A 24,494-nucleotide genomic window follows, 5' to 3' on the forward strand; every position below is an offset into this window, starting at 1 on the left:
TCTACTCTAACTATTTCCTACTCTCTGACTATTCACTATTTTCTATTAACTATTAACTATTAATTATTACAAATGAGGAGCCAGGGCTTTATATAGAGAACCCTTTACAAATAGACGGGTCTGATTGACTTGGCACCAATGGCTAGGATTACAAGATAGAAACCCTAATTAGGGTTTGTTACAACAAACTTCCTTAGCCATTTAGAAAATTACATTCCAGGAGTAAGGACCAATAGGAAGCAGGGGTAGGTGCCTCGAAGTTTGTGTCGTCCCCGATGAGTCGGGTACCTTGAATCTGGACACGCTGAGGTGGACCAATCCGACCGGAGGAATGATGATTGGGATGCCACCTTGCCTAATGCTTGTGACTTGGTTGATCCTCCTTTGTCTTTGATATGATGAATGATGTACTTCCTTTGCTTGACCAGGCTTCCTTATTGTCAAGTCTTCCTTCTCCAGTAGCATATCTCGCTCTGAAGTGTTGGCAAAGCCTTTCTTTGTCATCTTGTGGTAGAATGAGGTCTTGAGGCTAACTTGAACTCCTTGAACACCCCTAGTCTTCCAACGCTTCAAAGCACCTTGAGTCCTCCCTTTGTGCATGTGGAACATCCTTGATGATGATGGACTGAAAGAGGTCGTCCTTGCCCTGGCCTGGTCTTCTTCCATCTGTAAAACCAACCAAAAGGTGATTAAGGACACACAATGAATTCATTCTAACATAGCATTTCCTACTTTAAATCATCAACAAGAAGACATTAAAATGAAGTTTGCTCAAGATTCTCCCCAGGGACAGGCCCTATAAAAATTTCGCTCTGGACCCTTTGGAAGGGTTTGGAGCGAGATTTGCATTCCTGACCTAAATTCTTCTCACTTTGTGACCACGCTTGCTTATAGATGCATGCCTAAGGATCCCTATAATCTCAACCAATACCAAGTTTGAGGTTAAATTGGAGCAAAATGGAGTTTTTGAGGATTTCGCTCTGGACCCTTTGGAAGGGTTGGGAGCGAAATTTGCATTTTAGGACAAATTCCATCATGTCTCTACTCCAAAATGCCTTCCAAGGCAAGCATACACTATCCTTCTCCTCACCAAAGGCTAGGAATCCACAACTTGACCTTCATCATGAGCAAACTAGGTGAAATTGAGAATTTAGCTCTAGACGCTTTGGAAGGGTCACGAGCAAAATTCTTGATTTTGACTTGATCCTTCATTTTCTTCATTCTAATTTACTTCAAAAGACAAGAATACCTCACCCCTCCTACAAGCATGCCATAGGAATCAACGTTTTGGCTTCACACAAGGAGAAAATAGGTGCTTTGAGGAATTTCGCTTTGGACCCTTTGGAAGGGTCAAGAGCGAAATTCTTCTTTTAGGTTGATTTCTCTTACTTGGCTCCACTCTTCTCACTTTGTTCTACCTTGACTCTCCATTTGGATCCTTCTCTCATGCTTGCAACACTTTGTTTGACCTCAAAATCGCTTGCTAGGAGAAATTCGCTAAAAAACATGGCCAGGGACATTTCGCTTTGTACCCTTTGGAAAGGTCAGGAGCGAAATTCTTGATTTAGCCTAAAATCTTCATTTCTGGTGGCTAAAATCCATCCAAGGGCAATCCTAGGGGCACCTCCCAACTTCTCTCACCTTGGTCTAGGCTTGGCTTGGCTTGGCACAAGTTTTGGAAGATAGAATAGGTTTTAGGATTTTCGCTCTAGACCCTTTGGAAGGGTTAGGATCGAAATCCTTGTTCTTGGGCTCATTTCTTCATTCCACCACTTCAATTTACCTCAAAGGTCAAAGAAACGCTACTCCATTCCGTCCTAGGCCCTAAAAACCAAAAGTTTGACTTGATTTGCAAGAGAAATAGGTGATCTTAGGAATTTTGCTCTCGACCCTTTAGACGGGTCAGGAGCAAAATCCTAGTTTTTGCTCACTTCCTCCAAATTTGTTGATCACTAGCAACTCAAAGTCATTCCTAAGGACATATCCAATCCTATCTCACCCTGACCCACACTTGACTTGGCACAAAACTGGGAGAAAAGAGTGGTTTTGTGGAATTTCGCTCTGGACCCTTTGGAAGGGTCAAGAGCGAAATCCACACTCTAGGCTTGACTCTTCATCTTTTCAACTCCAATCTTCCTTACAAGGCAAAAATACACCACTCCACTTGGATCCATGCCATAAGAATCAATGTCTTGACCTCATCCAAGATGAAAATAGGAGTTTTCAAAAATTTCGCTCTGGACCCTTTGGAAGGGTCAGGAGCGAAATTTCTATTTTAGGCTAAAATCCTTCACATTTGGTGATCACTCCCTCAAGCAAAAACATGTCAATCCACCTTCCAACATACCTTAGAAACTAAGAACTTGGCCAAAACAAGGGAGAAAATGAGGTCTATGGGGATTTTCGCTCTGGACCCTTTGGAAGGGTCAGGAGTGAAATCCACATTCTTGGTTGGTTTTCCACTTCCTTCATCCAATTCTCCTTCAAACCTGATCAAATTCAAGCTCCTTTCTCCACATTTAAGTGAGTCCATCATCAAACTAGCTCAAAACAAGGTTGTTTTCATCATTTTAGGCAAGACAGGGGGTCAAACTGAGGATTTTAGGGTGACATTTTGGTCTCTTCGTCAGGATTCATGTATGGAACATAACATTTAAGTATTTATACTTTAAGTTATATTCCATATATACTATCAAGATGTTTGAGAGTGGTTTCAGACCTCCAGGAGTTATAATGCAAAATCTAGTTTTTGGAGGATTCTTCAATTTTCCAGACTTAGTCAAATTTCAAGATCAGGATGACATTCCAGACTTAGCCAAATTTCAGGACATTTGAAGATCAGGACGACATTCCAGACTTTATCACTCACCAATTCGACCTAACTCAGACCTTCAAAGATGATATTCACTCACCAAGCTTTATTGACCTCCTGAAACTCAAACAAGACACAATTAGCAACAAGAGCAAAACTTTGTCCTAAGGAAGACTTTCAAAGATGACCCTAACCTGGAGCACCTGCTGACTCCCCCTGGCTCAAGCAGAGCCTGCTCTCTTAGTGATCCCTCTGGCAACACTCAGCATGCAAAGGCTAATAGACAATACCCTAAAAGACCTAGAAACAAACCCCAGAAAGCAAAAAGTAGGGGTCCCCATTTACAATGGGGCGATGCGTGAATACGTCACAGCAGTAATCCTAAATCCTTATATCCATACCATAAAGATTCTTGGACAGTATGACTACAGACTACCTTTTTCTCCTGGGTGTATTCCAATCACCTTATCTCCCATCACATTGACTGCTGACCTCTTCTTTCTTACCGTATTCTCCTCTTCTTACTTTCCCGTGTGCGTGTGTTGCTGGAGGCAGGTGGTCGGAGCTATTTAATTTCTTCGACTGGCTATGACCCTTCCTAAAGGATATGACTCCCCCTTGAGTTGTGTCCTTCTTTGTTATTCTTAACACGGCCCAATGCATTGGTAGTATGATCAATGCTTTTGTAATAAACTAGTTTGATATAGGTAATGCACATATTAAATAATTCTATTAATAATAATATGTAATGTATATACTATATATTAATAATAATAATTTGTGAATAATTCTTTAATATTAATTTGGGAATAATAATAATCTTTTTTAATATTAATAATGTACTGAAATGATTAAAGTAATCCATAAAATGAACAAGTATATATATACAGGACATCACACAAGAATCCTGTAAAAGAGGTCCTCATCAAAAGAGGTACGGTAAAACCAAAATTAAATTTGAACTTGCTTGTAGCAAAATCAAAAACCCTCTAGCTATTTGACACTTCTAAAATATATTGCCCAGCCACAGTTTGTTTCTCACACACAATCCAAAAAGCATTGTCAAAACCCATGTTCTTTGACAAATAAACCCTGATGCCATTATTGCCTTCCATCACATCACCTTTTATTTAAAGGAAGTTATTACCTTCCAAATGACTTGATAATGTCAATGCCTCCTCACTTTAGAGTCTCTGACCCACCATCACTTCTTCAGTTGGGGGAAAATAACACTCGAGAGCTCACTTGATTACACAAAGCCTTTGCTGTATTGTTGATGAAGTATTTTGATTTTTGTTTCCAGATTGTCTTTGACCAGCGAATGAAGAAATATGTATTTGTTTGCTTTTGTGTTTTCTGATTTTTTTGTATGTTTTGTTTGATTTTCATTGTTTGATGAATTGAATGCAATTAAACATATGACTAAAAATAATAATTAAGAACCAAGAACTGCAGTTTATATATTTTATTTAGGATCAAGGGTCGGTTACATACCCTTTTGTCAGCATACAACATAATTTTGAAGTATGATCTGGAAATCTCAGACTGTAAACAGTCTGATCTACACCTCCAATGGCCCAAAAACTCTAACGCCAAGAAGAGAATGGCTGCTATGAGCTGGAAGGTGGTACAGCAAGGGTATAGGCAGGAAAATGTGATAAAAATGCTGTCCACAGCCCCTGATCTGCAATCTGATAATACAAATCTGCTCCTAGAAGATCTGACCCAAGAAACTCTACCCAAGAATCGATGCAAACTGAAATTTCTAACTGATCTGTGATTATTTCTGTCACCAAGAGAGCTGGAATAAGGCTGGAAATGTGTCAAATAGTGCCCAGATCTAATGTCCACTTCCAGACATACCCTGAACTACTGCTAATCACTGAAAATAAGCCACCCAACAACCTGAATTCAACTTTCCCTGCATTGTATGATGAGAAAATGATGTAGAAAGATTGGGATTTCGTTCAATCCCCAATTTCCAAAGGAGATTTTGTTCCCAAGGCTTGATCTCTGCTGCAATTCGTGCTCCAGAGCTCTGATTTGCAATTTGCTATTGAAAAAAATGTATCATGAATAATGAAATGGCTGTCCCCATCTTCTTTTATTTCATTTTCTTTTCCCTCCAAGAAGTTCAACCTATATAAGGTTTCCAGCTTTATTTTAATGATCTTATTTAATTTATTCCTTCTCTTAGAGGTTCGAGACAATAAGGGTCTTATTCAACATTATGAAAGTGGCCCCCTATTTAAAAACAACTTATATCAACCTAGGGAGGTGTGCCTTGGGGCCTAATAAGACACTTTATTATATTAATATAAAGTGACATTATAATTCACTTTATTTTATTATTTTATTAAATATTAAAGCCAAGACTTTAATATTTAATCTTTATTCAAATCCCATCCCCTGGCCATCCCAAACTGAAAACTGATGATGCACCTGCCATAATGGTGGTGTCTAAATACAGCAGGTGAACTGACAGTCCCCTCCTAAAAAATAGGGATCCTCCCTTAAAAATAGGAACTGCAACCAAAGTCTCCAGAATGATCCCGGAGGCCTTCTGTTGCGTTTCGGTCAACTCCCAGTCAATCCCTAAAAAGTAGGAATCCCTCCTAAAATTTAGGAGACTGTCCCAAACTGTCCAAAATGCCTTATAAAGCCTCTGTGTAGCTCCACAAACCTCTAGATGGGCCCCCTATCCACTCTGCTGACCTATGGGAACCTGATAGTAGGCCAACTTCTGCTGACAACTGAGCTGTCTAAGGAAGGGACATTACAAAATTTTCAAAACAAGTACTTTTGTAATGTCCCCATTTTTGGAGAGAAACTGATTAATTAATTTAATTAATAATATTAAGTTAATTATTTATAAAGTTATCAAATAAATTAAAAATTAAAAGATGACTTTATATTTAATTAATTTAATAAAGTGACTAATTAAATATTATTTCATAAAGTCACTTCTAGAAGCTTCTAGATGTTGGGGTGAAAAAATATTTAAGGAGATCTAGTTGAGCTTCAAGGCAGCCAGGAGTTGATAATTGAATTGATTTATGTTTTGTGGAGCTGAGAGGTGTCTGCAGACTTTGTCTTTGGGAACGAAAACTCCCATAGATAGCATAACTGAGGGAGTGGAAGACCTTCCGAGGGGTTGCAGCTGCGAGTGGGAGACGAATCAGTCTTCCATATAGAGCCTATTGAGTTACTACAGGATCACGGTGGTTGGGGTTCATGAAGTTCACAGACTTATCCAAGGGGAGCCCAAACCCATCATTCTCTATTGGAAGATGAAGCCTATTTAATTGGAGATCTTTGGGAGTGCTGTTTGGATGGATGCTGATCATATTTCAGATCTGAGATCAAATCGAACTTTCTGCTTCAAACCCACGATTTGATACATATTACATCATTGCAGCATTGTATCACAGTTAAGATGACAGCACTGGATATAGGAGATAAAGGCGATTCTTTGAAGCACTTCTTGGAGGAGTATTTAGGGGGAGATCAGCAACCGATCAATCTGAAGCTAAATCGTGGCAGTCTATCTTTACCCTCAATTTTGCCTTAGTTTCTCTATATGAGCATCGAAGTTCACTTTGGAAGTCATCACTAGCCATAGAAGCACAAGGCGACTCTATTTGAAGTATTTGGAAAAAGTAATAAGGAGAGTATTGCATGCATATCAGGTCTGAAGACGAGGAGGATCAGACTGCGATTTTTATTCATAATCCTCCTATTTGGCATCGAATCTCATTAAGCAGGTAGTGCTACACTTATGGGAAAAAGGCGAACATTTTAGGAGAGGAGTTTGTGAGCTAGTTGCTGCCCATTCATCATTATCAGACCACCCATATTGCTGCAGGGATGATTTCTAAAGCAAAGGTTCGAACAGCTGATTTGAGGCCTCTTTGACAACAGTATTGCTTGCTTCTTCAAGGCGCTGTAATCCAGGTTCACTTGCAATTGATAATCTATAGTAATCTCAGTCTGAATGTATGAGTTAGTAGCCGTCATTTGTCTGCAGAAGTCTGAAAGCGGTCAATGGATACCAGTCAATGTGTTTGATTATATCACTGTCATTGTAACGTCTCATTTGATCATCATAGGAATAAAGAAGGAAGGAATATTGATTGCATCTTCATTCATGATTTTTCTGAGGGTGTATGATAACTGTTTGTTAAAATGTCAACATGCTGTTAGCACATGATATTTGGGCCTAGTTTAAATAATACAACGTTAGATAGTTGTATATGCATCATAGAAACGGGAATCGCCATGAATCGCCTAGACTCGCCGAGTTGGCGAGTTTGGGTCAAACTCGCCAAACTCAGTGAGTCTTGAGCCCCAAACTCGGCTACTGCCTGGGTTAAGTAAAATGACAAATAAAAAACATTTTAAAAAGTTTTTTTAAAATGAATGGTCTCGTCTTTGTTCACTACAACCTCCGCCTGAGAATGAGAAAAATTATGGTTACAACATGTCAGCCAATAGAAAAATAACACCCGACGCCTTTATTAAATAAGTTTTTTTGGCCTCGCGGGGCGCTGCCCCTCGACCCCACCCTGTATCACGACAGGGAGCACGCAAGGGGCGCTGCCCCTTGACCCCACCTTGGGGGCGCCGCCCCCAAACCCCCGTCGAAAAATATGGGGGAAACTGCGTCGATAGAAGTAGGGAAAATTTAACCTCCGAGTCTGACATTGATTGGATCGACCAGGTAGATATAGAGGCTGAGACTGTAGCCATGGCAGAGGAGGAGCGGAGAGCATGAGCACAAACAAGAGATTCAGAGGCAGATAGTGACACGGATGTTCCTGATGTTGGTGAGCATGGCATGGTGCCACGGGGAGCGGCCATGGCTGTCCAATCATCCAGGACCTGCCTTAGACACCTTCGCAGGGGGACGGGGCCGGAGGGTGCTGCCGTGCAGGTTCCTCTGAGCCATAGGCTTGTAGTTGTATTTACCTTTGGTATTTGTATGAAACATTTGATGATGATCATATGATGACATGGATTTTTTATTCCATGAGTTTTGTAATATTGTATACATTTGACAATATTTATATATCTATGTTTGTTATTTCCTTCAGCTACAATTTGCGTTTATGCTTATGTGATTACTGTATACTTGTGTATGTAATCAAATGAGCCGAGTTTGATGATGTTATTGCATCTTTAAGTAAAGGGTGTCTGAAACATGTTTTAAATCTTTAAATATCTCTAAATTTCTTGAGTTTTTCACTTTCCCGAGTCTGGAGCCGAGTCCGAGTCCCATTTCTTTGATATGCATCCCTAGTAAACTATCAATCTAGAAGAGTCATTAGAAGTTGTTTATTCATGAGATATACATGTGTGATGACCTTCAAATCAAACTAAAAACTCTGTCAGTATAACACGCAAATCTCAGAACAGCATAACATGCAGTTTGGACAGTTAAATATTCCTTGTTCTCAGTCATTTCAGTACAGGGGATATTTCAACTTTGTTATAAACCTTAATGAATACTACCATTCACATTGCATTGCAGTTGAGTATCATACATTTAATCTGCATTTTCCACCATATTGCTGCGTTTAGCATGCAATAAAAAAGAACTATTTTCTAAGGATTTTCATCTATACATGGTAACAAACAGTTTCTGGACATTTCGGATATAATTTTGTGATTGTGTCAAGTCATACATTGATGCATTAATTTATATGATATGATATACATTATATAATTCAATAATAATATAATATATATTATAAACTATATAATTTAATAATAATATGATATAAATTATATATCTAGATGACAATATAAATCTAAATTTTATGTTATAATATATCTTATTTGGTAGGTTTCATGATAATCTTTTGTTTAAAGTTTAAATTTTTGAGTTTGATGTTTGCATTTGAATGTTATAGCTTACCCAAGCTGCATAACTTCACCTTATCACCCATTTAACCTTGGGTTCTACAAAGCGCATAACCACCATTGTTCCACACATCTCCTCAACAAAATAGCCCCTTCTCTACCAATCTGTAAGGCCCACTTGTGATTACTATTGCCTTGTTCTAGTCCTATAATGCTTGGGTTAAATTGTGTTTTACAACTAGTTAACAAGAGATTGAAGGACAATTTGTGTCTGGCACTTGAGCAATGTTGTGTATGTGATTGCATGCTTGTATTCGTGGTGTGTTGCTATTTCATGTTTCAACCTATGCACTTATTCAACTTCATTGTTTCATAAGTTTATGCTGAGAGTATTTATCGTATTGGTCCAACATTATCAGTGGATTTAATGAGCATATGTGAATTGATTAACTAGAGACCTTTTGATATCTAGATCATGTTAGTAGTAGATGATCTTCAATTAGAGTTGATTATTATTGCATGTTGACTATTTGACTAATTCAATTTTGCATTTGATTCTATATCATCTAATCTTAGGACGTATATATATGCTTTGCTAAATTCCATTCTCGTTGGTCATTAGATGTTGTACTTTGGCTGTGCAAATTTGCTTATTGTTTTAACTAAGTGTGCAGGCACAAGTCCATCAACAATGATTAATTCAGAGGCAATAAACTCATGTAGATGTTTGTGTGTTTGATCACCCCGTTTTACTCAGTTTACAAGTCATGAGATGTGTCTTGTTTAGCCCTATGAGTTGTTGATCCTAACAGATACGATTCTGACTTTTTGTAGCACAATTAAACCCATAAAGGGTTTGAAATCTTTGCATAAGCTTAACCCTTTATTCGTTTGCAAAAGTATAGCTTTTGAAATGCTAGGGTGGTGGTTTCAAAATCACAAAAAAGCTGTTTGAGTTTGAAAAAGCAGTTTTATCAGTTGCATGCCTTAATGAAATAGTTATCATGTAACTGATACCTTTTCATTAGTTAAATGCCTTAATGAAATAGGTATCAAGCAACTGACTTAGCTGTATTGTTGAAAAGAAACTGAAAAGGTTATATGTACTCTTATTTGAAATAGTTGCATATATTTTTTGAAAAGAACTAGTTTTTAAGCGGGCAAAGGATAAAAAAGTACCTTTGAGGTTTAAGGGTTTTTAATAAAAAGACAAAAAGAATGTATTCATTTTTCACTTCTCCGCTTTACTCGTATCCTCTTGCTTGGAGAAATAAAGAATTGGCTTCAAAACCCTTGCATTAGCACTCTCATCCACTCACCAATTTCTTAAAAGAGTGCAACTTCAAGGGGAGCTATTCATTGCATTATCTTTCAGCTCCATGAAGACTTTGCCATTGATGTCAAAGAGGGAGAGTTGCAGTAAGGGGAAGCATTACAGATAGGAGGAGAATTATGTTCATGTTGCCATTCACAAATTATTTCTTTGCACGGTTGCCATTATTGACAAAGGAGATTGTGGAAAAATTGTTGTCACTGATGTCAAAGTGTGAACACAATCGCTACAATCATATTGCTGCTGTTAAAGGAGGATCTATTTAGAAGTTATATGCAAAGAAGAATAAAATAAATGGGAAATTTTTATTGTATTTAAAGTCATAATTTTATCCTTATTAGGGCCGAGCCATATTGCATATTTTTGGCACGCACATTGGGCAATTTACCCATCTTTTATGTGGGCTGACCACACATAGGATGTCACCCTCTTTCAATGGAATCAAAATTAAAGTTATTGCTTTTATTTGGGCCGACCCTCTTGGATGGATCGCCCACTTTTTGAGGGTCACCTCCCTTAGGTGAAGAGGTATTTGATGGGGTATAAAAGAAGATAATTTGGAGATGTGAGAAGCAAGAATTTAATGCAATATCTTTCCATATGCTACCAGATTTATGAGCAGATCTGAAGGAATTATAATCAGATTTTATAAGCAGATTTAAATGAGATTTATGAACAGATTTGAAGGAAAGTTATCAACAGATTTAAAGGAGAGTTATGAGCAGATTTAAAGGATATTTATAAGCAGAACCACAAACAGATTTTATGAAGGAGATTGATATAATTATCAAGCTTTGAAGAAACGATATTCAAGAAGATGAAAGTTTTATTCATTTGGAAATTGGTGCGTCCTAATAGAAGAGATTGGTGTCTCTTGCTATGTTGGTTCTTAGTGGTAGGGATTGGTGTCTCCAATGGCTTGGTGCCTACCAAGATGTGTACTGAGAAATTTTATGTTAGTTGGAGTAGATCCAAGTAGTCATTTCTCTGTGGTTTTCTCCCAAAAGGGATTCCACATAAATCTTGTGTCTCTTAGTTAGTAGATCTTGTGTGATTGCTTTTTATGGTTATTGAATTTTCAAATAAGTAAAAGTTCATCTTATACTGACTCACCCCCACTCTCAATATAAGTGTATATGCTCATCATGGAACTCTATACAGTAAGCTACTTCACCCCTTCCTCATGAGACTCGAAGTTCGAGGACTCTTTCTAGCATCGACAGCATTTAAGCAACCTCAAGTATGTTCCGTACACAACACCCAACTTTCACATGTATCCTTCACGCTCAACGCAATACAACATCCAACATAGCTTTCACAAAGAGCTTTACACCCTCTTGGACTCACCCAGCTCAACAAGCACCTATACCATTGAGGACAACAAGCTACATTACAAAGATGGACAAATTGCCCATCGAGTCATCCCATGCAACATTCAATTACTCTGCTTAACTGGTTCAAGACTCCAAACTCACCCTACAGTCATTCCAATGCAAAATCCAGCTTCTCTGCTTTACTAGATCAGGACTATGTGCCAGCCTCTACAAGAAACCTCACTCATCCATAGGATAGGGGCTGCTCAAAACTAAACACACCTTAAAAAAAACATCATTATTATTCTAAAATCGACTTCCTTGAGTCTAAATTACAAACTGATTCTCCCTTATCTGAATCTCTTACAAACTGATTTAAAGTATGCATCTAGTATAGAGTTTGATTCTCCTAAAATAACTGACAAAAGAAGATTATAACAATCCTGAAATAAAATGCCTTACACGCAATTGCTAAGAAGTAATTAAAATGTTACTAAGATTATATTTTTTAATTATTTTAGTATTTTACTAAGTTGCTAAGAAGTAATTAAAATATTTTGAATGCATCTTAGTGTGATAGCTCATCAGAACTGAGGCAAAGAGCTTTAAATCTTGGATGCATAAAACAAGGACCTTTCGTGTCAAATTTTCATTATTTTAATGAAAAGGTCTTTTTCGGGGCTAAAATGGCATTTTAATTAAAAAGTGAATTTTAAATGGAGTTTTCCAAAAGTTTGGCACGAAAAAACATAAAAAGGCATTTGAGAAGCTCATTCGGTATGTTGAAATATATTACTTTCTCTTTGGTGAAAACCTTTAGAGTTTTGGGATTGAACTTGGTTCAATTCAAGCCTACTAAGGATGAAAACCCTCTCTGAGAAGATTGGCTTCAGTAGTGGAAGATCTACCATGGCTAATGGTTTGGCAGAGTCACTCAGATTTCACAGTGGATTCAACAATCAAGGTTTGGATATTTTCAATTTTGTGAAGTCTCATTCCAAGACAAAGTTGCAAAGTTTGAAGCTTTGATGTAGTTCGAATGTTTGTATCAGGTAAAGATTCTGAATTGCAAGGAAGAGGGTACTATTCCATTTTTTCCAATCTCTTACCTGATGTGGTCGATTGGCTTTGGTTGGGTGAAATAATACATATTGGATGTGATTATATTAATTTAACAAATAGCAGGTCATGGTAATATCGAGATATTCCCATGTTTGGGAAAGAGACAGAGAAAAAAAGTTATTGCGGGAGAGTTTCCTTTGCTGTGTGCATGAGTCCACAAGAAGACAAACTGTAAGAAAGACAAAAACACAGAAAAGACAAGTTCTTGAAAGCTTGCGCTGCTAATGCTTAGTATTTTTGGTCACATGGAGCTGATATATCTGGAGTTTGAAGTATTAATAAGACAAAACTCGAGATATAAATCAAATAAGACAAAAATAGTGGCGCTAGAAGGATCCCTTTGTATAAGAAATTGGGAGCTACTTGGAAGATTTAATTCTTTTTACAAACTGTCGGCTCTTAACAGTTAGGCGTTGATTTTTGCAATTGGGCGTTGAAGTCTTGAGGATTAAGATGTGGCACCATTCTTATTTCTGTTTGGTATAAGCATTATTGTGCAGCTCAATGACTTTTTTCCCTGTTTGGTGTGTCTTTCTCCATTCAGAGTGTGTGGGGATGTTTGATGACCGATGCCTTTCAGAACCTTCAAGTCTGTTAAAGTGACATTTGGAAAGTAATAAAGGGTTTCTGTTCAACGAGGAAATATATGCTTTTCTTGCTGTGTGCGAGCTTTCCCTGAATTGCATAAAGGATGACAGCTTGGACGTGGCTCCCTTTGACCCACATTGGAAGGACAATATTCTTGTATCCTTGGCATGGAAAATAGATTGGGTGTTGCTTGCATACTCCTCATTTGCAGCTTCTTTGACTACGTTGGAAGTCGATTTGGCTTGAAACTGAAGCCCTGATCCTCTGTCTTGATGAGACCTTCCCCACGTTATGGATTTCTTGCTGTATGAAGGTTGAGTTGATTCCAAGACAAGGTGTGGAGGTTGTAACAATTGTGTGAACAAGTCAGATTGAGGTGTGTGATCCTGTAGATGCCAGGCATGGGATACTGCGGTGTTTCTAGCTTTTGTTCGTGCTATTTGATTTTAGATTTCACTTTGTATTTGTTGTTGTAAGCTATCTTTAGAATCTGCTACTTGGAATTGGTGGATCTGCAGTGCATTTTGTTTGTATTCCTGCAGGCTTTTAAGGAAACTTTGCCTCAGTTGAGTATGTAACTGGACATCATTGCTCTACAATATAAAGATCAGATTGAAAGCTTTTCCTTGTTGCTGTTCAACTTCAACTTCAAAATAATATATAATTGCTTTATAATCTTTTTTGGCCATTGCAACTAAAGTATAACTCTGTTTTAAGCTGAATGTGTGGATTAATACAAGTTATTACTATTCAGTCCATGCCTTCCTATTTTCTATCAGTTTGTTAAACTTCAAAACCCATCTATTATCACTGGATAGCTGGAACAATAAACATCCCATTAATAAGCAAAACTGTTTAACAAAATTACCATGAAAGAAAGGTGAAAAAAATCGGTTGGTAAAGGAGGAAGCTCCTTACAAGGCACAAATGACATTTACACTTTTAGAATGTATGAGTTTTAAATTGGGACAACAATACAGATTTGTGACAACTTACCGAGTATGAAGCTGTGAGCAAACAATTCAAAATTTGCCAGGTATAGCCCACTGCATGAAAGGAAAGATCTGTAATTCCTCCACAAATGGCAGATATAATCTGCACAGTAATAATGTTCATCAACTAATATCACATCAAATAGTTTTTATTTGCAATCATAAAATTCCAAATCTAATATTAAGAAAAAATACACCCAAAAACCCAAAAAGCATCTCTGGAAAAGCATAGTTCACATACAGCCACAGCAGTCCTAAATCTTAATTAACACAAGAAATACATCCATTGCCACGTTTTCTTAAAGGTGTAACATGTCATGTTGCATAAAATAGGGTCCTGGTTACAATTGTGCCTTCAACTACCGACATGAAATATGAAGGTTTTGCTGCTAGCAATATAACTTTCTTGAGTGAAATTAGAAATGTAATGGAAACTTAAGAAGTGTTGAATAATTAAAGTAACCTTGATTTGGGAAATTGCCAATTGCAGGTTTTGAAAACAATGAAGAGGATGTAAAATATAAGGTTGTACAAGGGCATAAACACACAAGAACAAATAGACATGTGCTGAGGAACGAAGGCAGATTTGAAACTTATTCATTCATTACTGCCTTTACATATGATCAAATCTTCAATCCAGGATCTTATCTAGACCAAAGATAACCATATGCATGCTCATGAAAACTGCCCATAAATGAACTGCTAAAATTTACCATGCTAGTAGTTTTTATTTAATTTGCAACATGCTTTGTCTGTTCCTGAAAAGTTACTTTTTCCAACTTTTTTTCCAAGCACACCTTTTTGTCTTAACTCCTTCACACACATGAAACACAATTTGGTGTTTGTACTTAATGTTGTGTTGTACACACACACCCCCGTCTCTGACAGGAACCCCCCTTTGTTTCGTTTGCTATGCTCGTTGCTAGAATGAAAAAGGATAGATCAAGTAAACCATTCAATCACAGGAGTGTAATGGGGACAGAGGTGAGGCGTTAAGTATGGTATGGGGATGCTTTAGGAATGACCACCCTGCACAAAGTTCATTAGGGTGTAAGCCTAAGAGCATGGGAGTGAGCTTAGAAATTCACAAATGCATCAGAGATTCAAGTCCAAGCATGAGGAGAATAGGGTGAACACAAGCCCATAGGCCTGAAATTGAATTGCACCAAAAGGGGGGACAAGCTTAAATCTCAGGGTCTTCCAAGCATTTAGTCTTGCACCTTCAAATTCGGTGTTTAGAGTCAAGGTTGCCAAAGTGGCCTTAATTCAAAAAGCCTCCCTTGCACCAAGTTTCTTCCCAAACTCAGCATTGGGAAGAACTCTAAGAGCCCTAAGAATGTTGCTATCACTAAGTTTCAAAGGGCTAATTCAGTGGTTGAGTGCAAGGTTGGAACAAGGCCTTAATTCAAAGAGCCTTCCTTGCACAGAAATCCTGACCAGGCCTGCTGCAAACTCGGTACCAGCACTAAAAAGGGATTAAGGCTTGTTCCTAAAACCTTTCCTAAGGTCAAACTTCTGGCCAAAGTTTCACTTTGCCACTCCTAGGTCTGAGCTTGGGGTGATGATTCTAGGCCTGAGTCAAAGGGTCTGATTTGAATTTGCAGCAAAACCATAATCCTTGATCTAAAATACCATTCCAAAGGACCTGAGTTCCCTGATTTTCACTGTGAAGAGGCCAAACCTGCTCCAAAGAAGAACTTCGGAGATTGGTGACCATGAGGATTACTGATGAGCTGAGACATCCTTGAGTAAATTGCAGAATCGTACTTGAACTCGGCTACAGGAGGGATGATTAGAATGGCCCAAAACTTATTCAAAGCCTAAAACCATACAACATTCGTACCACCGAAATTTTTTATCATGTTTCATTGAAAAGATAGGCATAAACTTGAGTTGCTGCCTGCAAACTCAGTGCTGAAACAGAAAATAGGATTAAGCCTTTAATCCTAAAACCTTTCCTACCCCCGGGTTTCAGCCCAAGTTTTTCCCCAAATATCTCCAAGTTCGGATTTAGCAGTCAAAACAAGAATGAAACTATTCTCTAAAACCTTCCTTATTCCGAGTTTCAAACCTAACTTAAGTTCTTTCCTCCAAAGTTCGGTACCTGCAGTATAAATGGGAATAAGAACTTATTCCAAAAGGTATTCCTACAACCGAGGTTCACACTGAGTTTAATCTTTCACTCACCAAATTCGGTGGTAGCACTGAAAATTAGATTAGGCCTATTCCAAGAAGGTTTCCAAAGCCCGAGTTTCTGATCAAAGAATTAAAATTTGGTGGTTGCAGCCTGTTGATGTGTTTTTATGCTGAGTTACCGGGTTCGGCCCCCTAGACCCCTGGTACTGGTCCAGTACGGACCTGGTTTGGGGTTCGGGTCCGGTTCGCTTGTGGTTCGGACAGGGTTCGTGGTTCACAGGCCTGGTTCGAACCAGGGTGAACCCAAGAGGACCCAGGTCAAACCCAAGAGGACCCAAGTCGAACCCAAGGGTCTGACAGCCAAAAAATGGAGTTTTTTTTTGCAAAATTTAAATTTTTTTGAATTCCACCACATAAAAAATTAAAATGACCCTAAAAGTGAGTTTTAAAACATTAACTTGGCTCATTTCACACAAGCAACGTGACTACAAGAAAGGGGAAACGAAGATGTGGGATATGGAGCCAAAACATACTGATTTGGATAAATTCATTCTCAGCTTGTTGCATTTGATGACTCGGATAGCGAGCAAACTTAAAGTGCAAGTGCAAGTGTCATTGGCATTGGCATTGATTCATCTAATGTCAATGTCAATGATGAGGAGGAGAATGAGGACGACGAATTAGAGAATCCATTTGATGATCAAACTTTAAATTGTTGAAAGTTGAAACAATGATACTTGAATATTTTATCATTTTGATATTAAACTTGATGTATATGATGCTGTTATGGTATGATCATGATGCTATGATTACAAGTTTATGTTGGTTTTGTTGTTTATATGATGCTATGTGACATGCTAATCTTAATTCATGCTTATAGGCTGCATATATATATAATTTACATGTTTTTGTACTAACGAACCCAAACCCCTTTTCAAAATTTTGCCGTACCGGCATACCAGTTCTTCAAACCCAAACCGGTGCCCGAACCCGAACCGGCAACCTAGTTTTTATGACATCAAGCAACACAGAATAAAATACTAAGTATCTGATTCTCTCTTGAACAAAATCTCCTCTTATGCTAAACTTCGTGATCATACGAGGTGATTCCAACGTTCTGATAGTCAGGTCTTGACTTTATACATGGATATATTCAGTGATTGTGATGTGATTTTGTTGGAATCACAAGGGGACTTACGTTGATACTTGAATGCTGCTGGAACGTGGAAATTAATTGAGTTTAAAAAAAGGTAAAAGAGGTAGGGTTTAGGAAGCTAATCTAATTCTAGGAATCCAAGAGACCATGTGTGGCTTAGTGAAATTCAACTAGACTTTCCTTTGCCATGCAAAGCAACAACTCCACAAAGTTTAGTGTGATCTTCTAAGGAGAGCAAAATGATGTTCAAATTACTACCAACAGCATAGATACCACCAATGCAATGCATATCAATGATGAAGAAGCAATTGAAGTTAAGCTCGGCTAAACGAGTTCAGTTGACTAAGCAAGATACTTCACAATCAAAGAGATACTAGTAGTGTGAACATAAAAACTTCACCATTAATCATCCATGATAGCTTCCATTCATCTAATTATCACCATCTAACATAAGGATCCAACAAGAAACCATATGATTATGTAGAAGAAACAACACATTCCACCATAGCTTCAATGAAAAGGATGTTTATTTACAAATTGGCAACAATTTCTGCCTTCTCCTCCTACTCTACTCTACTTCTAACTTGCTACTCTTGATCTCCTAACTATTGAACTATTTTTTATTGTTGAACTATTAACCCTTACAAATGAAGAAATGGAGCCTTATATAGTGCTCTTATTACAATAAGTGGCTCCAATTGATTCACAATCAATGATCGAGATTACGAGATAAAACCCTAATTAGGGTTTGTTACACCCACTACATAGCATTTAATGCTCGACCAATGATAAATTTACATTTTATGGGACACGTTCTTTAAATTTTGACCAATAGATGATGAGGGTAGGTACATCGAAGTGTGTGCCCACATGTGGTAGTTATCTGCCTCATTGCATTGAATCTATAATCCTTATCTTGGAATCATGTGTGAAGGTAAATTGGTGATGATTGGGCGCCACCTCAACTACTTGCTCCTTGTAACTCATCACAAGTTGTAGGTGATTCAGGCATATCTCTTGATACTCAACATTTCCAAGCTCATTCATGAATGAGACGAAGGTAGGAGATATTCCCAAATTGCATCATCCTTGGGGATCAATCTTTCTAACTTTGATTAACTCTTTTGGACCTCTCCTATCTCGAACACCTTTGCATCCTCTTCCTCATCTATAATAATTCCTTCCTTATGATGTCTTGAACTTGTCCTTGGTCTCTTCTATGTGGTGAAATCTCTCTCTTCATGAAGCATGCTGGCATCCTCGCGTTGCATATACCTCCTTAGCTTGAAGTGTAATGTTGAAAGAGTGAAGTATATGTGTTGACTTCCTTAGATGCTATGCCCTACACTTGCTTTATAGTGTCTTTCCTTGATGTCATGAATGCATTGATCATACTCCTCCTTGCTGCCTATCTCACTTGTCTTTGACTTGCCATCATCTTTGAGCTGATCTTCATCATTTGTTGCTAAGTTCTTCCATACCTTGAATCTCTCTCCCTAGCCTCGCCTAAAGTATGTTGAAGCATGAATGTTGTTCATCTTCACCTTGTTGTTTTCTTTGTACCTTACTTCCTTGGGCTTGGACACCATGAGCTGATCTCCTGGATGTCCATATCTCCCTCAAGTGATGAAGTTCCTCATCCCTTGCTTTCATAACCTGGAAAGCAAACAAACCTTGATCAAGATATAGAAGAGAACAATATCAATCTTAAAATCTGAAATGAATTCCCTTTGTTTCAATTCTGATTTTCACCTTCAAGATCTGATTTGTGTCTCAGGTCTAATTCTGATTAAAGTTTCTGATTTGGAATGTTTTCAAGGTCTGATTAATACTGTGACCTTGGAATGTTTTCAAGGCCTGGATATAAGCTTCTATCAGATTTGATACTTGTGACCTGATTTCAAACTCTTAAGGTATGATTTACTGATTTGGGTTTGAGCTCTGACTTTTTGACCTGATTCCTATCCAGATACATGCATGGTCGGGATTTTCATAGCCAACAGAAAGTGGTTGCACGCTGTTCGGAGATTTGGGGTAGCATTAAGTTCGGACTTTTGGGGGTGCACTGACAATCATCATATGGAGGTCGAGCTTTTCACCCTTCACCAGCAGCGAGACTAGGAAGGTTGGGCTTTTGGACACCCACTGACAGTGGTCTGTTCATGGTTATAGCCCTTGGGTAGAAGTGAAAGCTTCCAACCTATGTCATATACATGCTTTCAAACATCACTGATTTGATCATTTCATCCATTTTGTTTGATACATTATATTTGCCTTCTTCTCATCAACGTAGACCTTATCTCTTGCTGTCTTTGGGCAGGGATTTGTATGCCTACTGGAAATGCTTATGATGATCATCATGGTTTTCACTCATCACTGACGGTGACTCAAAGATGTCTACTTTACTTGCTCTATCAGCATTTTTTAGATCTTTCATTCATTGCTAGAGGACTTCAACAATCTCAATCATCATTATTTATTAAAATTTAAGCATTCTCCTCAATCAGAGTTCATTTTGCCAAGCATAAAGGCTTTCTAACCTTGATCGGGCTTTGGACCAGTAACTAGAAATGACTCCTAGCAGGTCAGAGATTTAGGCACTCACTGGAAGTAAAAGCAAAGGTAGGTCGGGGTTTTTGCCTTGAAATGGCAATGAAATCAAGAAGGTCAGACTTTTGGCCTTGAACTGGAAGTCTCTTCCAGCAGGTTGGACTTTTAAGGTCCAAGTGGACGTGAGCATCTAGCATCATTTCAATGTGTTTTCCACTCACACTTAGCAACTTTAAGAAGTATAAGACAGCAATAACTTCAAAACCTTAAGCACTTACATCAATCAGCATCCAGCCTCACCAAAATAAGGACCTATTCAAGTCTTGATTGGACTTATGACAAGCAACTAAAAGTGGTCACCTGAGGGTCGGGGATTTAGACCCCAACTAGAAGTACCTATGAGATGGCCGAGCTTTGTAAGAGTCACTGACAGTGAGTGAAGACAGGCAAGGGTTTTGAGGGGTCACAGGAAGTGACCTCTCTTTTCAATTTCGTGAGTTGTGGCACTTACCTTACTCATTTCAAGCGTCCTTCGTCATTAACCAAGCCTTCATCTTGATTGGCATTCATCAAACATCTCAATTCTTATGACTAACCTTCACACTTACCCCTATCATTTCTATCTCCGATGATGATGATCAAATGAAATGATCATCATATATCATCCATAGCTAAGACATTGAAAAGCTACACTGACCTTAATTCCACTTAAGAGAGAGCGAGAGAGAGAGAGAGAGAGAGATGACTTGATTACTTCCTGACAACTCAGGGCACTGTACTTCCTTAAGTAAAAGGTAAATAGCTAAAGACACTACTAGAAGACTAAACTAAGACAACTAACCTAGAGAGCGAACAAGTAGGGGTCCCCATTTGCAATGGGGCGATGTGTGAAAACATCACAACACAACCCAAGGAAGACACTACTAGACGACTAAACTAAGACAACTAACCTAGAAAGCGAACAAGTAGGGGTCCACATTTGCAATGGGGCAATGTGTGAAAACGTCACAACACAACCCAAGGAAGAATTGATGTTAGTCCCAAACATGTTCCTAACAACGAATTTACCCCCCAAACTTGAGATCCACTCCCAAATTCAATGGTCACAGTCCAAATCAAAATAAGCACTATTCTCAAAAGTCATCCTAGGACCGAATTTTGTCCTAAGTGGTTATGTTGCAATCAAAAAAATCAAAACATGGGCCTAATTCCTAAAACTTGTCTTGCACCAAACTTTTCCCTTAGCCCTAAAACTCTTCATAGTGTTGAGTTTGGTCCAAAATCAGGCCTAGATCCTAAACCTATCTCAAGTCCAAATTCTATCAAAATCAGATCCTTTCAAATTAAAGCCAAATAGAAAGGGTATTCGAAACACTCACCCTTGAAATAATAAAACTTCCTTATCTATGCGGGTTGAGAAACTCAACAAGGCCATTACAAGACAGATTCAAAGAGTTGCACCAAGGGGCGACATCGAGATGCTTGAGACAAAGGGAGACTCTACAACATTATGATCCGGAGCACCAATTGAAGATGGGATCATGATAAAGCTGGAGAATTCCCAAGATAAAAGAGGACGAAATCAAGGTCAAAACCCTGAAGATGTCAATGAATGTGCCACATAGATGAAGGTGAAGGACCATTATCACAGTGCAGAAAGGCCAAAGTGTTGCCTTAGAAGACGGTAATGTGACACAAGAATGCTACAGGAGCATGCAGAAATGGAGAATGAACAGTTGGAGCTAACAAGAGTTTGAATTTATTGTAATGGTAATTATCTTATTGTAAAATGATAACTTTTGGGCCCAGTTTAATGCAATTCAAGAGGGGGGCCAAAAGTTAGTTATTCACCCAAATACAAGAGAAGTGGGAGAGCATGGAATAGCTCAAGCCAACAGGGAGAGAACCCTTTACAATGAGGCTTAACAGCCTTATATAGAAAAATGATTACAAGAGTGATCATGACCCCTACATGTCAATCTAGGAGTGCAAGGAAGTGCATGCACTTGACTTATGTGCATGCAAGCAACCTAGCCATACCCACAAAAGGCAACCCTGAGAAGGGTGGATTGACTGGCCTTCCAACGTCAGAGTATGCAGACATGACATAAGTCATTACAACAAGCATGGCCCCGTACCTCTCTTGATGGAAATCCTGCCAAAAACATTAAATGCACCCCTGTGGCTCCACAAAAGGTGTACAAGTCACAAAAGTCGTCGGAGCATTTAAAGCTTTGAGTGTCAATCACGCCATCCGGAAATGCTGCGAGCCAGAAGGAGTTTGAAAAACTTCGAGGACCTGGGTAGCCGAAGTTGGGAAGACTTGGGAACCTGGGAACTTCAAGGTTCCAAAGTTCTGGGGTTGAGGAAGAGAAGACTTAGGGACTTTGAAGACCTGGATCACAGAAGTTAGGGAAACTTCGGAGACCTTGGTCATCGAAGTTGGGAAGACTTGGGAACCTGGGAACTTCGGGGTTCCGGAATTCCGGAGTTGACGACTTAGGAACTTGGGAACCTAGGGGTTCCGAAGCTCCGGGTTGAGGAAGATAAGACTTAGGAACTTGGGAACCTAGGGGTTCCGGAGTTCCGGGGTTGAGGAAGAGAAGACTTAGGAACAAGGGAACCTGGGGGTTTTGGAGTTGAGGACTTAGGAACTTGGGAACCTAGGGGTTTCGGAGTTTCGAGGTTGAGGAAGAGAAGACTTAGGAACTTGGGAACCGGGGGGTTCCGGAGTTCCGAGGTTGAGGAAAAGAAGACTTAGGAACTTGGGAACCTGGGGGTTCCGGAGTTGAGGACTTGAGAACTTGGGAACCTGGGGTTCCGGAGTTTCGGGGTTGAGGAAGAGAAGACTTAGGAACTCGGGAACCTAGGGGTTCCGGAGTTCCGGGGTTGAGGAAGAGAAGACTTAAAAACTTGGGAAATTGAGTGTTTCGGAGTTCCGGTGTTGAGGAAGAGAAGACTTAGGAACTTGGGAACCTAGGGGTTCCAGAGTTTCGGGGTTGAGGAAGACAAGACTTACAAACTTGGGAACCTGAGGGTTCCGGAGTTCCAGGGTTGAGGAAGAGAAGACTTAGGAACTTGGGAACCTGAGGGTTCCGGAGTTCCAGCAAGACAACACTTCATACTTCATGATTCCATTGTTTTCTCCTTGATCAACTGAGGCAGAGGTGGTCCATAGAACATATCTTTGATCGGTTCTCACTGATGGACCAAGGGTGTCATAAAATAACAACGGTCCCCTACTAGCTTTAGGCATATGTTAACCATAATTAATCTATTTCAATATACTTATGACTCAAACTAAATATATTAGGAGAAAATCCCACCTTAACATGAATCGAATCAGTGATATTCCGCAGCTCAATCAAATAACTATTAATAAATAAATTGTTTATGTACCATACATCCATAGTTCTTAATGCAAGTGTCAAACCAATTGTAATGTCCCCTACTTTAAAACATCTCCTTTTCCAACTTCTTAAATACTGAGTCCTGACAGATGTAACAGAAAAACATATTCTTCTTTCTGATATTAACTTAAGAATTCTTCTGATTCATATTCTAATATTTATTTATCTGATCAAAGCATTATATATATATATATATATATATATACTTTCATCTATTTTCAGATATTATTAATATATATATTACTGCAGAGCAGTTACCAGATAGTATTATAATTATTATATCATTAAAAATATTCATAATATTAGTAAATTCTGCATGGGGACATCAGCGGCCTTCTATATTAAGCATACATCCTAGGCAGGTCCCTATGCATACCACTAAGGACGAGGATGTCACTGCCTGTAACATAATAACAGTTCTGATCTGATCTGATCTGATCGATGGCTGCCAGATAATATATATACCCTTTTTCCTCCCCTTGATCCAATAAGGATGTAAAGAGAATAAGAAGTAATTGATGATGTGATTGAATGGATTTGATATCCATTATATATCTTGCAATATCGAAAGGGTTGCATCTCTCGAATGTCTAAGAGACATGTCACTTCCTAATTGCATCTCTCCATAAAATGGCAGATCAGTTTGTTATGAAAATCATATCCCTTCATGCTTAATGATTATTTGCTACCCTTGTCTAATCGTTGTCATTAGATCGCACATGTTCATCATAATCGCTGATTAGCCTTAGTAATTGTCTCTTAATTGCTGCCATCCATAATCATTCAAATCACCTACGTTTAGTCGCTGTCTTATGAATAGTTGTGACTAATCATTTGATTAGTAAACTTCTTCCTTAAGGCAATAATAGTGATGATCAATCTTCTTGTTCCTCTATTAGTTTGCTAATAATCAATGGGCAACGAAGGATGATCAATCTTCTTTGCTGACTGTTAATACATCGACACCAAGTTTATTTGATCGATGCTTATCATCTGATTAGTATGCCAATTGATCTTTTTTGACGATGATACCATTCGACTTTGCTCATGGTAAATGATTCTCAATCAAGCTCTTTCTGCGATCTTCTCATCACAGCGATATTACTGATGGATGCTTACGATGTCTTCATCACCTTCATTGGTCTGATAGAGATATCGAAGAAGACTTGCCCTCATGATCAATGCTACGAGTCTTTATATAATGTTATATCTTCAGCATA

At 38.6% G+C, this 24,494-nt stretch overlaps 1 protein-coding gene across 4 annotated transcripts in view; it reads right to left on the minus strand.

Moving 5' to 3' along the window:
* Window positions 1-24,494, minus strand: part of LOC131038107 (GDP-mannose transporter GONST1) — a 181,203-nt gene that overhangs the window by 85,363 nt on the left and 71,346 nt on the right. For all 4 annotated transcript variants that reach the window (XM_057970416.2, XM_057970417.2, XM_057970418.2 and 1 more), the window contains one exon: window positions 14,027-14,125. In XM_057970416.2, the coding sequence (XP_057826399.2) occupies window positions 14,027-14,125 (99 nt within the window). The remainder of the gene's footprint in view (window positions 1-14,026; window positions 14,126-24,494) is intronic.

This window comes from Cryptomeria japonica, chromosome 11 (genome assembly GCF_030272615.1).
Source record: "Cryptomeria japonica chromosome 11, Sugi_1.0, whole genome shotgun sequence".
Lineage (NCBI taxonomy): Eukaryota > Viridiplantae > Streptophyta > Pinopsida > Cupressales > Cupressaceae > Cryptomeria > Cryptomeria japonica.